Below are 14685 nucleotides of genomic sequence, written 5' to 3'. Positions count from 1 at the left end.
TATCAAACGAGTTAAATATGATTGCGTGTTTCGCAACTTATATAAAAATCAGCATTTTGTTAGTTTGGCAATTTTGTAACTTGTGTACAGCTTTTATAAAGTGGAGTTTTTATCTCTGAATGTAACAAATGTCATACTTGTTTTGCCGAAGTAATCTTCAATTGAAACAGAAACTTGTTCAGATTCCCATTTAGCGAATCGAAAAACGAGAATACTTTTGTACCTCGTGTAATTTTTTGATCTATCGAACACAACTCTGTGTACAGCAGCAAACGAACAATAACAATTTTCTGCTAATAAAAATAACAAGTTATCGCACTTTATAAATAATTAAAATTAATTTAATAAAACGATAAGAAGAACCTTCCAATTTGCTTTTACGTTTCTCGTATAAATCTATTTTTATTTATTATGATTTAAGTCGAATATGAGGTACCATCGCAAACTGCGGAAATATATTTCGAAAATAACAGTAGTGCAAAATCTATGACGTGTTGGCACAAAATTGCCAAGCAATTCTTTGACTCTATTCATAATTATGTTCATTCGAAATACTTCAAAGAATCTCTTCGTCAAGATTTTTAAAAGTCGAGATATGAATGAGGATGCACTTAATAAGAAATTGATAAGTACGCAATTTATAGAACTTTTTGTAGTTCAATTAAATTTTATAGTAGGTCGTATATTTTTCTCACACGTATACCAACAGAAATATTATAAAAAATATTTTTATTTACTGGAAAAATTACGTAGAAAATACCTTTCTTTATTATATTAAAAGAATTATCAGACATCAACTTAATTTAAGGATAAAGCCTTGAAAATTTATCTTAAAGCATACGTAGCGATAAGTTGATGCGAATAAAAACTTTGTAGTTATTCCTTGAAAATTATCATATGCTACGTATCTTAAATAAAAAATTATTAAGAAATTTTTCCAAAGACAGAAAGAGTATTTTTATATCACCGAAATAAAGAATAATTTCATAATTTATTTCCGAAACCTAATTCAATTCTCTGACTAATCAGCCCTTCTTTTACAGTTTAAAATTTTATCTTCGTGTTGAATTTCGTCCGTCATTAACAAAGTTCACTTCAAATTTCTTTGTACGATTCAAATTCTAGACGATTAAGCGAAAAATAAAAATCGTGTACAATGTTCGAAATCATAATGTAATTGGCGCATCTCACGATGAAATGTCTTTCCGCTATTAGATAAATGCAGATTCGCCTGTCCATCACCGATATTGCCAGAAGTAACGAAACGACCAGCTCTTTTTTCCTTTCTCGCTGTCGTGAATTGCGGTATCGACAATCTCGAGCGGAAGCGCGAACTTATCCGGTGCCTCGTGCATTTTGGCAACCGTCCACACGCATACAACCAAAAGCCCGCCACGTAATATGCAAATGAGCATAATCCCTAAAAGGTGGAGACCGGACGTATGCTTTTTTGCAACTTGTGCTCTTAGGATCTAGTTTAGGCCACCGGAAGTGCTGACCACCGTTCTTACAAGACAACTTCCGTAACTCGAAAATTGTTATTTCTTTTTTAAACTTTGCAGCTTGCGTTAAAAGTCGGGACCTTGATAGCTAAAATTATCGAAGAATTATAGTAAGAAATTAGATTTTATATATTTATTATACATACCATATATTTTTTGATGCGAAAAAATGATATTTATACATATCGTAAAATTTCTTTAAATGACACTTTTAAGAAATCATTATTAATTTCGTTATAATTTTTTGTAAAACTCATATAGAACATTTAAGCTATTTTAGAGAATATTTTCTATCGATTTGCAATATTTCAAGAAATTCAGCGTTTTTGGTTACCCGACTTCCTTTATAAGCCAATTAGTAAATTTTTTCAACCGAGTAGCAATTTCTTTTTTCTCCTTTCCTCTAAACAGATAAAAGAATTGGGTAAACAACGTATATAATTTCTTATGTAAATCGTAATTCCTCTTAATAAAAAGTAAATTTCTTGTGGTACATTTAAAAATTTTTCTTTGAAACATCAATTTTGCAAAATCATTAAATCTTTGAGTTAGCAAATGGCGAAAGAAAAATTGTTTAAATAAATTATAATTTGGATTCCTGTCGTCAATTTTTTACTTTGATTACGAAGTTTTTGAAAATTTACAAGTTTACAAAACTTGGCATAAAATTTTTCTCTCAATGAAACAAACAAAAATTCAGTGAATTAAAAGAATTTCTGTTTCAATAGATTGGAATATATAATAAATTTCTTCATTGCACAAAAGTTTGGTCACTTAATATTCACTTGGTAATATCAAATATTAAAAACACAATTCTGATTCCTATTCAGGTGAAATTTTATAAGATTTCAACGTTCCACATAAATTTCAAATACGTATGAAACGAAGTTTATGAACGGCGGAAGTTTTCTAGGAAAAATGGTCCTATAAGTTAGATCGACCGTAGCTTCAACAACAGCCACTTGCGACGTAATAAAAAATAAATTTTATGATAATTTTCATTCAACTCCTCGATCGTTTTTCTTTCGTCCGACTATTCAGGCAGTTATGCATTTTACTATTGCCGTTTTACATTATCTCACCTAACTCCTAATTTAATAGTTTCGGGATAATTTATTTTGTCAATTTTATTTTCTCTTTTCTTTAGAAGGAAACGATCCAACGATTATTTTTTAATATATTTTCATTGAAGAAACTTTTTAACACCCTCCTCATCGAAACACACGACTGCATCTATTACACGTGCGAATGTAACTTTTAACTGGAAACAAACATCGATAATGGGAAATTAAATTAACATCGTTGTCGTCGCATTTATTCGATAAACATGTCCATTATCGTGCATCATGTCATTTTAATTCAACTAGTAATTACCGAAAAATTTCATTTCGTACGATTGAATGTGCAAAGTAATTATACCCTAATGATCATCTAATGCATCGATAAATTAAAATGACAATCACCGATAATCAACTGTTTCACTTCATTGAGGAAATTTCCTATTAAATATATATAACATAAAATTCGTATTCAAAAACAACTAATGAATGACCGTTCTATGGAAACGATTTATTTTAGTAAATTTACATCATGTTATATAGATTATCACTATTTCATAAAAAATAATTTGATTCGAAAATTCTTCTTTCTCCAATTGATACAATTGAAACATAAATATTAAAATACTAACGTAAATAAATATTAGAAGAAGCTCGCACACGATTAACTTTTTATGGTGAAAGAAAAGATAAAAAAAGATAAAATTTGAATAAGTTTGCGATGACTCTCCTTAATCAAGTTACACTATTATACGTTTGCTATTTACAGTTCCTGTTAGAAGTTCCTGTCAACCTCGTAATATCACGACACAATGACACTCGATTATCGTGTAACTTTCGGCTCGTTTTCAAACATCAAAGGTAATTACTGCCCGAATCTTCCTGTCTTGATTCGAGCAATAACAACGTGTTCACAATGTTGTACGATAAAAGCCACGCAACAGCACGCTTGTAAAATGGCACACGAAAACAGTTACTGGCTGTGAAACTTCCTAAATTTATGGAAATTCGGCTTTCGTTCCAAGCTATAATGCTTCGACGCTTTGGCTTAATGGTTAATGGAAGTGTGGTAATATGCAGAAGTTTCTCTACGCTTTTTTATTGTCTTTTCAGCTCTGCTTCGGAAGAGAGAAATTTATAGAAGTTTTGCGTTATGTAAAATATAGGAAAAGTAGATGTCTCTTACTTGTGAAGATTAGAATGTGTTTTAATCTTTCATCCTTAAAAGTCGAAGATGAAACGATGACAAGAATCTCTACGAATCGCTGTGTAGATGAATTTTTTTATTTAAAAAGAAAATTGGAACCTCTTTTATTATGGATATATGAAAGGTTACGTGTAGCATTAGAAATGTTAATATGTACAGAACATCGGCAAAAGGTAACCTGCATAAAATTTCTAATCGAAATTGATATATTTCAATCTCGTTTCATTACTAAATTAACACGAATATATCTAGAGAGTCAGAAAGCGTTCTATAGTTGTCTTTCGTTCCCCTTCAATTTTCTACAATTCCTCTAAGTTGAAATCCGAAGGAAAGGAAGAACGATTTCTCCCCCAGTAAAAGTTAAGACACTTTAGGGCATGTTCAAGTTATCTATTTATTGTTCCTGAGATACAACTGATGAATTTTATCCTACTTTCGATCTTCGTCGCACCCCAGAATCAAATCCTTCTCACTTACAGATATCTTTATCTACCTATATCACTATTTTTTACGCAAACCTATATTTCATGTATGATTTCTTCCTTAAATAACAATTTCCAAATAATTCCCAATAGCTTTGAAAATAATTTCCATGATAAATTAAGAATATTATATACACAAAGAAAATCAATAATTCAATTTAATTCTATCGAGTGCACATTTTACAAACGTTTCCTTCCTTCTCCATCTTCGTTCGCACCTAATTTTCATCAGAATGAAGAATTAAATGACGAATTACCTGCATCGAGATCCTTAACAGATACCTTGACAGAGATTAACTCTCTTGTTGCAAAAAAAAGATGGTAAAAATTCCATTCCCATCGTTCGAAGGATCGTTTCCTTTCTCTTTATACGTTGGCTTGCTCCGCTCCTTACACGGTGCTGCACGTGTCATTTTGTACATGTGTATTATACGTGTACAGGTGTAATGGAATGCTAGTGGAAGGGAAGGATCAGGTGTGTTACGTACAAGGTGCGATGAGTTGGAAAGATGGCAAGGGGTAGTTGTTTTTTGAAGAGGTTGAAACGGCCGAGGGCGAGACGTGGAAGTGAGTGGAATAGGCCTAAAAGTCGGACTGCGACGTGGCCAGAGCACTCTCGGCCGTTTCCTCGCGTCGTCATAAGGGTCTGGTCACTTCGCCGCACTCACAGTGCGTTGGATGACCTCGTCGATCCACGCGATTGCTTATCGAGTGATCGCTGAAACAGAAGAAAAGCAGCTAATTAATTTGATAATCAAAGGAAGACAACTGAAGATGATATTAATGAATATCAGAAGAAAGAGATTCGTTTTATTATATTTTTTAGATAAAGAAATCTTGAATATAAAGGATATATTTACGATAAAGCAGGTGCTTTAATTTGCATTCGTTTCTTTTATCCATTAGACTATTTTATTGTTACTTGTATTGTAAAGAAGTTTCATTTTTCCATTTTTTATAGAAAAGTTTGCAGATTTCATTACTTATTCCTTGATTTATACATATTTTTATGTTGTACTATTATATTATATTTGTATTTGTTTCTGTGCCATCTAATAACGTTCTTTGTAACATTTATTAATTTATTAATTCACTTGCATGTTTAATTATTGATTATTAAAAGTAGCCCAATTCGGTTTGTATGACTTAATAATCCAATGTAAGTAACTTAGTGTATCGATATAGTTGCAAGAACACCATAATTGTCAAAGCAGAGACAAATTCATTTGAGAGTGCAGATAGTGAAACGATCTAAAGAAATTTGCGATGTGCATGTGTATTGCAATAATTTCCTATTATTATGCAAATATTCTTATGACAATAATATCTTATAATAATAAAATAAATTAAATAATCTTATAATAATAAATTAAATCACATAATATTTAAAAAAAATACTGAAGTACGAGTAGCTTCGGATGACGGTGCACGCAAATATGAACGATAGGAACATTAAATTCTTCGAACAATGCTCGTCGAAAATGCAAATAATTTCCGACGCCGTGGACAGATGTGTCTCATAAAAGACTGTCGCGAACAATACGTTAGATCCTCGGTTCATGTTTCAAAAGGATCAATTTCTGCGAACAATAGGTCTGCAAGCCGCGAATAATTTTCTTCGCTATGATCTGACTGATGATTCAACCAGCTTACAATGGCCGCTGAGACGAGGATCGTGGCCGAAATTAACTCTCCATCCTTTCCTCGAACCTTCCAACGTGTTCAACGACGTTGTCGGTCCTTCGTTCACGAGCTGAAAAAGTGCTTCAACCCAAATATCGTAGATTGATTCCCTTGATTACATCCTGAGTGAAGAATAAGGCTTGGCTGCTACTTCGGCATAGAAGGCTCATTGAAAGATTGGTGTTTTGTGGTATTAAGTATTAATAGCTGAAAGTTGAATCATGATAAATTGTTTGATGGCTGTTGTATGGGGATTTTATAAAAAAGCGGGAAATTATCCCTTTGCCTTAGAAAATATTTTCAACACTAATGTGAAATGTTTGTAATAACAGCGAAAATTTGACAATGATACAAAAAGATCGTCAATTTTGAGATATTTGCAAAGTATTAGATTATTTTTTTTATTAAAAATTAGCTATTAACTAATACAAAAGTGCTATAATACCTCGACAAACAAGGACAGAACACCATAGAAACAAATATCAAATACTTCAAAAGGATTAAGAAAAAGAAAAAAAATAAGGATAAGATAGGAAGTAAAAAAGATATAAGAGAAGAGCATTCTAAAGGATAAGAAGAAAAAAGGAAGATTTGGGGCAAAGAGTAGAGAGGAAGAGGGGGAATATAGAAGGACAAAGCTAGAAAAGAGAATGCAACGTAGAGAAACAAAGATGGCAAAGGATGGATGAAACACAAAGAGGATAGTAACAGAGGGAGAGGGACAGATTAAAGTTTAAAGTGAAAGAAGGAAAATGAAAGTGAAGAAACGTAGCGAAGAAGAGAGAAGAAAGAAAGTGGGAGACAGAGGGTGAGAAAACAAGAAAGAATATTAGGACGGATGGAAAAAGAATATAGCGATAGAACTGCAAAGCTGGTAGCAATTCACTGGTTGCACTGTAAAAAACCTGAATATGATGTTACCATGACCTACATCGATGCGACTGTGAAAAGAACAGAGAATAGAGGCCGGGCCATTGTCAGCGGTTGCGGACCGATCATATCGGACGAGGCAACGAAGCTCGCGCAGTAGTTATGACCTGATAATGGTCAGACAACGCTGTGAGTTGCGTGATAGGCCTCGTTAGAGCGCACGTAAGAATTTTTAAGTTATTTACTCGTCTCTGTTTGCACAGCTGTCAGTCCATTTTGATGAACCTATCGATGCACTTGATGATTGTTCTTAGTGTATGGGGTGATCCATTGGAAATAAATCATAATATTTTATGTTATGCTATACGTATTCCGATTACCAACTATTTCGATGGCTACATTTTTTGCATGAAGAATTTAAGAAAAAGGTAAGAACGACATAAGTAATATGTAACATATATAATGATATAAGATAACTATTTGAATGAATTTTAATAAATTATAAAAATGAAGTTTCTGAAAACGTAGCTTAGAAAATGTGAAGCAGCGAACACTGCTGCTCATTTATCATAAAATATTCTCATCTATAATTTTTTTCAAATTAAAACTTCCAATTATTCTTTAATATTTATATATCATTCGTCACAAAAGGTTAATAAACATTAAACAATTTATATAAAGCATATAAAATATACAATAAATATAATAATAATATGCAATTGTAGTATTGACTAGTGCAAAGAATGTAATTGAACATAAAATATTCCAAACATGAAAATATAAATAACGAATGAATTATGATGTATACTACATAGTTGATAAAATTCTATTTTATATTACAATTCATTACGTTTCCTCTTATATATGTTGAGATATATTAAACTAAAAAAAAAAAGAAAAGAAACGAGAATAATATACATATATATGCAAGCGCTATCGTATAAAAACCAATTATTTGATACGTGGAAAGTGTTTCGAGCAGCCGCAACTGTTGCCCTACATAAAGGCTCTTAATCTATTTGAATAGCTTGCTGATGAAAATCGATACCATGTATTTATCAATTGCGTAATCGAGAAGTACGCCAGCCATGCTCGCAACGCTTAAGCATTTTGATGATTTAGAAGAAATCGTTCGAAACGCGTAATATGAGGTCGAGCGTAGATAGCTAGTAGTCACGACTGTTTATGATCAAAACACGCATATGCCTTGATAGCATTTAATCGACAAGCACGATTATAATCGCGTTAATTCTTACGACGTCTCTTATTAAATCAGACATCTTCTTCATCAAGAACAACATTAAAATTCTACTTTACTTTAGTCATTATTTTATTTTAACGATGATTAGTATAAACATTATAAACTTTTTAACTGTAATAAAATCTTCCTGGCTTATTTCGATCCAATTGTGTCCCTGTTTTTTATTAATTTAACGCAAGACACGAAATTCAGAAATTTTTAACGAAAAAACAGAACGATAAGGCGAGCAAAAAATTTGTAATTTTTAAAAAAATGATCCAAAAGCTGCAACAAGGTTAAACTTTAAAAGAGTTGAAGGTATAGGGCAGTCGATGTTTTTTTTCTCTCTATTCGCTGTTGAAACTTTTCATTAAATGGAATTTTACATATAATTAATTTTCGAATGTTATTAAAATTGTTTAGCAGAGTAGATAGAATAGCGATCGAAGACATAGTGAGATGAAAATTCCGACATTCAATTCATTGCCTGGAAATCGAGTATGACCTATTAATGGTTAATAATCGATCTGCTTGAGCAGAAATTCCATTAACGACGATGTACGGAAGCAATTTTAGCGAGGCATTGAAACGGTCGTTCTGTTAATTTAAATTTTTTCGTTGCGGGGAAATATAAACTTAGGTGAAACGTGTCTCAACGATATTACGATTCTGATAAGATTCCGATTTATCAAAATTTTTTCAAAATCTCGATAACGTTGAATGATAAATACGTATCGATAAAGAATTTATAAAACAGATTAATATCACTTAATGTTAGCCACTGAATATTTAATATCGCGATAATATGACACAAACGCAAGGAATTTAATGAATTAGTGGGAAGATAGAAGGATATTAGTAATCATCGTTCGAATGACACCATGCTCGAATTATCGACAATGTCGAGAACGGTATTATAGATATTAGACGCGATTAAATCGCGATTACGAGTGATTCGCTTCAATTTGTAGCAGCGTCTATTAAATATCGATTTCCGCGCAGCAGAATTTCCATTTGCCGCGGAATACGAAGGTGGTTGGTAGTGGTGCTTTATCGTGGCGCAGCTATCGATTGCTTCTGCCACTGGCTACTTTTTTCTTTATTCTCTTCGCTATTTTTTACCTTTCTTCCGTATATATTTTTTTCTACAATATCGTACGATGAAAACGTTGCTGGCCATGGAACAAGATACCGGCAAGAGTAATTAAAGCGGCGGTTTCCATCTACCCACAGGCGGAACGAATCATTCTCGTGACCAAGAGATCGATCGCGAAACCGGTGCTCCCCGCTTTTCTCCCATCGAATTAGTTATGTGTCAACATCATTATATCGACAAGCCGACTGTCGTGTTACCGAGTTATTGATTTGAAGTAACGCACACCGAACACCGTTTACGATAGTTCTCGAAAGAAACTCGATTCTAAGAACGTTGTACCGTGAAATCGCTAATAAGGGTGTTTCTGATTTTCCGATAGCCTGTGAATGGACTTCGAGATTGCCTTGATAAGAATCGTTGCGTAATTGTGACAATTTAGGGGTAAAATTGTACTAGGGATATATTACTCGTTTTATGACATAGATCTTATCTTAAAGGTTACTGGAATAGTTTGGAAATTCGATGGGCTACTACTGCTGACGATAAGAGGTAATACCGATGACAATGTTGTAGAACGTATAGAGCATTAAATACATAATGCATAGATAAAGCGCGAAATCGTGTATAATAGAATAAAATCATACGGTGATGATTAATAATATCCAGAAGAGCTAAGGAGATCAATATGATTAATTTAGTATCTACCATGATTATGAATAGTTGATTTAAATGGAAATAAACTTGGATTACGTCAAATAAATTCCATAATTACTTGCATGATCTATAAGATATCATTTTAATATTCTGAATGTTCTTTGACTTTTATGGCCTTTATTTCCCCGATACAACGCTACACAGATTCGTTTCTTTTTATCCGCACGCAATCCTTTTATCTTATCTTTACAACTGCAAGGAACGTCACGAGATGACCCGAAAATAAAACATCCTCCAGTCATCAAACTCTCTTTGATATCCTATTATGTCCGTTCCTACAATCAGAATAATCTAAATTACTCTTTTTCTCCCCCAGATACACACATACTCTTCTATCTCTTATAAAATTCTAATTTAATACCTAACGGGAACCTCAAGGCATTTAAAAAAATAATAAAAAGAACCTCAGAAAAAAATGTTAAGAAGAAATAAACGAACAGACATGCTCGACCTTGTAAAAATCGAAATCCTCGAATCGTCTTGATCTCATCCACAGGAGGCCCTATTAAATGCGTGCTCCGCTACGGATCCAATATCTCGCGTTCGACGAAATCTGGTCCGAGAAGCAGCTTTAAAATTTGCCATCACGCTGCTCATAATCATAACTTCAATTCCGTCGAGGATACAAGTCACGGCGCGAAAAGGGGGTCGAGTATTTGTCCTCTTGCTCTATCCCCCATCTCGTTCTCCGCCACACCCACACCCTGTTAACTGTCTATAACGTTCGCTGACATTCTGAAAAGGTCAGAGCCACGTTTAACGACAACGTTTGTATACGAGGATCCATCTAGAGGATTAAAACCCGTTGAATCGGTGAGACAGGCTCTTTCGAAGGATCGAATGCTTTCACTTCGACAAATATTGGTGACCGGATAATTGGAAATTGAGATACCAAGACTTGATTCCAAGTATTCTTGTACGTCGAGAACAATGCTTGCGGAGGTTTGTTAAAATAAAGTGGTCTAAGTTGCAGCAAGATACAAGAAGTATATATGATATCTAATGGTGACAGTGGAATTTTATAGGTTTAATAAAAAATAAAATAAGAGATATATTGAAATTAACTAAAAATGCTGGTTATTTCGCTGCCTAGCATTGATACCACAACTTTAAAAACGTAAATAACGTAAATACAGGCCTTGTTAACATAACTGACCTCTGAAACGGCAGATGTGATATGGCACATAGACGCGTTAAAACTAAGTTTATCCAAACCAATTTCTAATAAAAATGCATCAACCAAAAAGTGAACATTAATATCGATGAAATTTGAAATTGCTTAAATAAAGAAATAAAAGTATAGTTAGCATCATTTTGTGTCTCTGGTGAAGCTACAGTTTCAGGCAGATTCTAAAATAGACCGCGCTGAAATAAACACATATAACTACGAATAAATCGAGTTGTAGAGATTCGGCTGAAAATTCGGCTGTTTATTGAGATTCAAACCAACCACCACTCTTTGCGATTACAAACCCAAGCCCTTTTTTTATATAGAGGGTTTATTAGCCAATGATAAAGTGACAAACAACATGACAAAAAATATCATGCTCACTCTGTAATTTACATAATGTTATTAAGATCAGAAGTGTAGAAATAAGAAATTCAATTGTATAGTGTTTCGAAAATCAGAATTCTCACTGCATCTAAACACTCTTCGATTCAAAAATAAAAAATCATCCAACTTCCACAACCATAACACGAACGATCGCTGATAATCCCTAACCGTTAGGGAGTTGGGTGAACACATACTTGGAAACCGTGGAAGGTGATTGTCCTTGCCCTTGGTCTAACTCGCACGCATCACGATCGACAGCATGAAAGCTCGCGTGACGAGCTGATTTGAAGAAAATGATCGACTCGGTGCGCCCCTGAATACCGTTTCACTCCGCGGAGAAATTTCAGGCATTTCCCTGGTCGAATGTAGCTGATGAAGAAGCGCGTGCGCTCACGCACATATCTCGGGTTAGCGTGATCGTAATAAATTTACCAGGCTAAAAGCTTTACGCTGGACTCGACCAGTAGCAACCGCTAGCGGGATACTTGGTCTCGCGTTATTAATTTCGCCTGGTACCCGTATTCCCTGGGATTTAACTGTGATTTCGAATATTTGGTGAATTACCCCCCTAGAAACTGCTACATTCAGATTATGCTGTGTTCGGCTACCTCGGAAATACATGGACGGCTGGATACACTAATGAGAACCGTGTGCAAGTATCTTTCATTTGGTTCGCGTTTGCTTCGTTTGAATTTATATGTTGTAATATGGATAGCGAATTAAAGACGTTTCGACGAGTGGATTATTGACTTATTTTTCAAGATAAATTTATTTCTGGATTATTGAACGATGTTTTAGAATAGAGACGTGTTTAACTTGAAATTATTAAATAATAAAGATATCCGTCAGATTAACGAAGAATGAAATTTCCACGGTTTAATTATCGATTGTTATTTCACTGATAATCATTAATGATGAAATTCGAAGCATGGAATATTAATTCGCAACGTATTGTTCGCGATAACGATATCGTAATACCAAGCTAAAAAAAAATAGTCTGTTCATTAATGACAATTATCTGGCGACCTGTACGTTGGCAGAATTCAAGCTGGTTTGCAATCTGACATGGAAAGACGCATTAAAGCAAATTGTTCTCTAATCACCTTTAATTGTAACGGGCAAAGAAAAACATCATTCGACCATCGATATTCTTCCATTAACTGAAATTGCTTTACTAGTATCTAAAAAACATTTTATCATCGTTTCGCAGAATCAATTTGGCAAATAAACATTCGTTTCATTCCAATCTCTCGCAACGAAAACGAAATAATTAACGCACGCATTCAAAAATACGTATTAACTGTAACGAATCAGAACCAAATATGTAATTTCCACTGGAATAAAATATATACATGTTCAAAATATACGTATATATTGAAATTAAAACCAACCAAAACATTAAAAGCTTATAGTACGTGGGTGATCATAATCATTCGGCTAAGAGGATTAATGTGCACGTAACATAATTGAATTAATCACATACCTCGCTGATCCGCGAGGTTAATCTTCCATAATCCGAATTTTGTCTGATTTTGGGAAAAGAGAAACTATAATTGATTATAGATTCTTATGTTCTTATATAATAAACTATAAAATAATTTTAAAATTATTTTCAATTTTTTTTTAATTTTTATAAATAGATTTCTTGTGATTACTGAGCAGATAAAATACGAGGGTAAAAAGATAAGATAACAAATAGCGGATGTTTATGCAAATTAATATTTTTACGAATATAAATAAACAAGCGGAAGCTGAGTAAAGCTTGTTTCATCCGTTAAATATTATAACCGATGCTTTATTTTGAATATGTTATTTATGCAATATATAATATTTTTGCATATTACGTACATGTAAATTTTCCATAAATGCATAAACACCCACGATTTAATAACGAATAAATGCGGTATTATTATTAAAATGTGGACATAATTTTTTTAATTCCGAATGAGATAATATGATACAATAGAAGTTTTAATGGAAATCCAGACAAGGTGCGATTTCAACCATTCCATCGGACGACAGATTTCCTCTTTGATAAACACTTTTCACCTATAAATAACCTGTCTTTTGCTTTTACTGTTCGGCTTGGATGCCGACGGTACTCTACGAAATAAGCTCTCTCCTTCTCACCCCGCGTCTTTCCCACGGCTATGTTCAATATTTAATCGCGATCGGTGAAAGTGTAGACTGCCAATTTCGTCGAGCGTTTCTAACTAAAAATAAACTCCGACTGTCCCGTTTTAATTCCACCTTTCCGTATTTCGATCCAATCCTCCGTCTTACTCTCTGCAGGGAAAACGAAGAATTATAAGGTTGATCGGAAAGTTCCGTCGCTATATTTTACCTGTTACGTTTACGAGCAGCTTTCTGCATTTCTACGAAACGCAAGAACCTTAATTCTACAGGATGTTTCATATAATTGGAGTAAATTCTTGTTTCAAAGCAATAGAAGATGGAAAGGAATTTTATTAAGCAAAATAAGATATTTCCAGATAATGAATGTGTCTGTTGAGAAAATGTAAATGTTTGAGAGATTCGAAGAATCTTTTCCTTCTTCCTCTTTCTTAGGCACCTTCTGAGATAAATATTTCGCATCGAAACATACGAATCTTACCTTTAACTTCTCCTCATGCAAACATAATTTTCTCGTTGAAGATCCTGCGAAGTTCAACATGTTGCGCATCGTTGAATTTGTTTTTTATGAGCTACAAGACTGTTGTAACGAAAATAGGTTTGTCCTATCTAAAAATATTCCGATGATCTTGAAAAAAGTGCCCTTGAGAAAAATTTTTTATCTATCACCACATTTACCCCTTCGGACCGAATATTTTCTTCCTATGATATTTTTGCCTATCATACAAAATAATCGAGATGCTTAAGATGATCAGGTTAAGTGAAATACCCTGCATATTCTTATTATTTGTAAAAAGTTCTTCTACTTGGTAATATTATACATTTTTTAATATTTCGATAATAAGTGTGAAGAATTTTATAAGGAGGAAGTAAGTAAGTTAAAACAGGATAAGTTAAAAAACAGTGTCAATGAATAGAAATCCTATTGAAGAAAAAACCGATTTCTTTCTTCAAATGTCCCACTTAAATTGAACATCTAAACTATTCCTACCGCTATTCAAAATGCAAGCAAACAATTAGGAGAAATGTGTATAGTTTCAAAATGTAACGGATAACGATTAAAAAGTTCATTCAATGTTGTCTTAAAGACGCTAAAAGACGTATTAATACATAAAAAAGTAACCCTGAAACAAAATAACTTTCTA

At 33.3% G+C, this 14685-nt stretch overlaps 1 protein-coding gene across 1 annotated transcript in view; it reads right to left on the bottom strand.

Moving 5' to 3' along the window:
• Nucleotides 1–3174: 3174 nt before the first annotated feature.
• The window catches only part of Teh1 (tipE homolog 1 phospholipid transfer protein), a 64805-nt gene continuing 53294 nt past the window's right edge, over nt 3175–14685 (bottom strand). Inside the window, exon 3 of the mRNA XM_072004769.1 lies at nt 3175–4967. Coding sequence (XP_071860870.1) covers nt 4886–4967 — 82 coding nt within the window. The 3' untranslated portion in view covers nt 3175–4885. The remainder of the gene's footprint in view (nt 4968–14685) is intronic.

This window comes from Bombus fervidus, chromosome 6 (assembly GCF_041682495.2).
Source record: "Bombus fervidus isolate BK054 chromosome 6, iyBomFerv1, whole genome shotgun sequence".
NCBI classification, from domain to species: Eukaryota; Metazoa; Arthropoda; class Insecta; order Hymenoptera; family Apidae; genus Bombus; species Bombus fervidus.
This window is presented reverse-complemented; position numbering and strand designations above follow the sequence as displayed.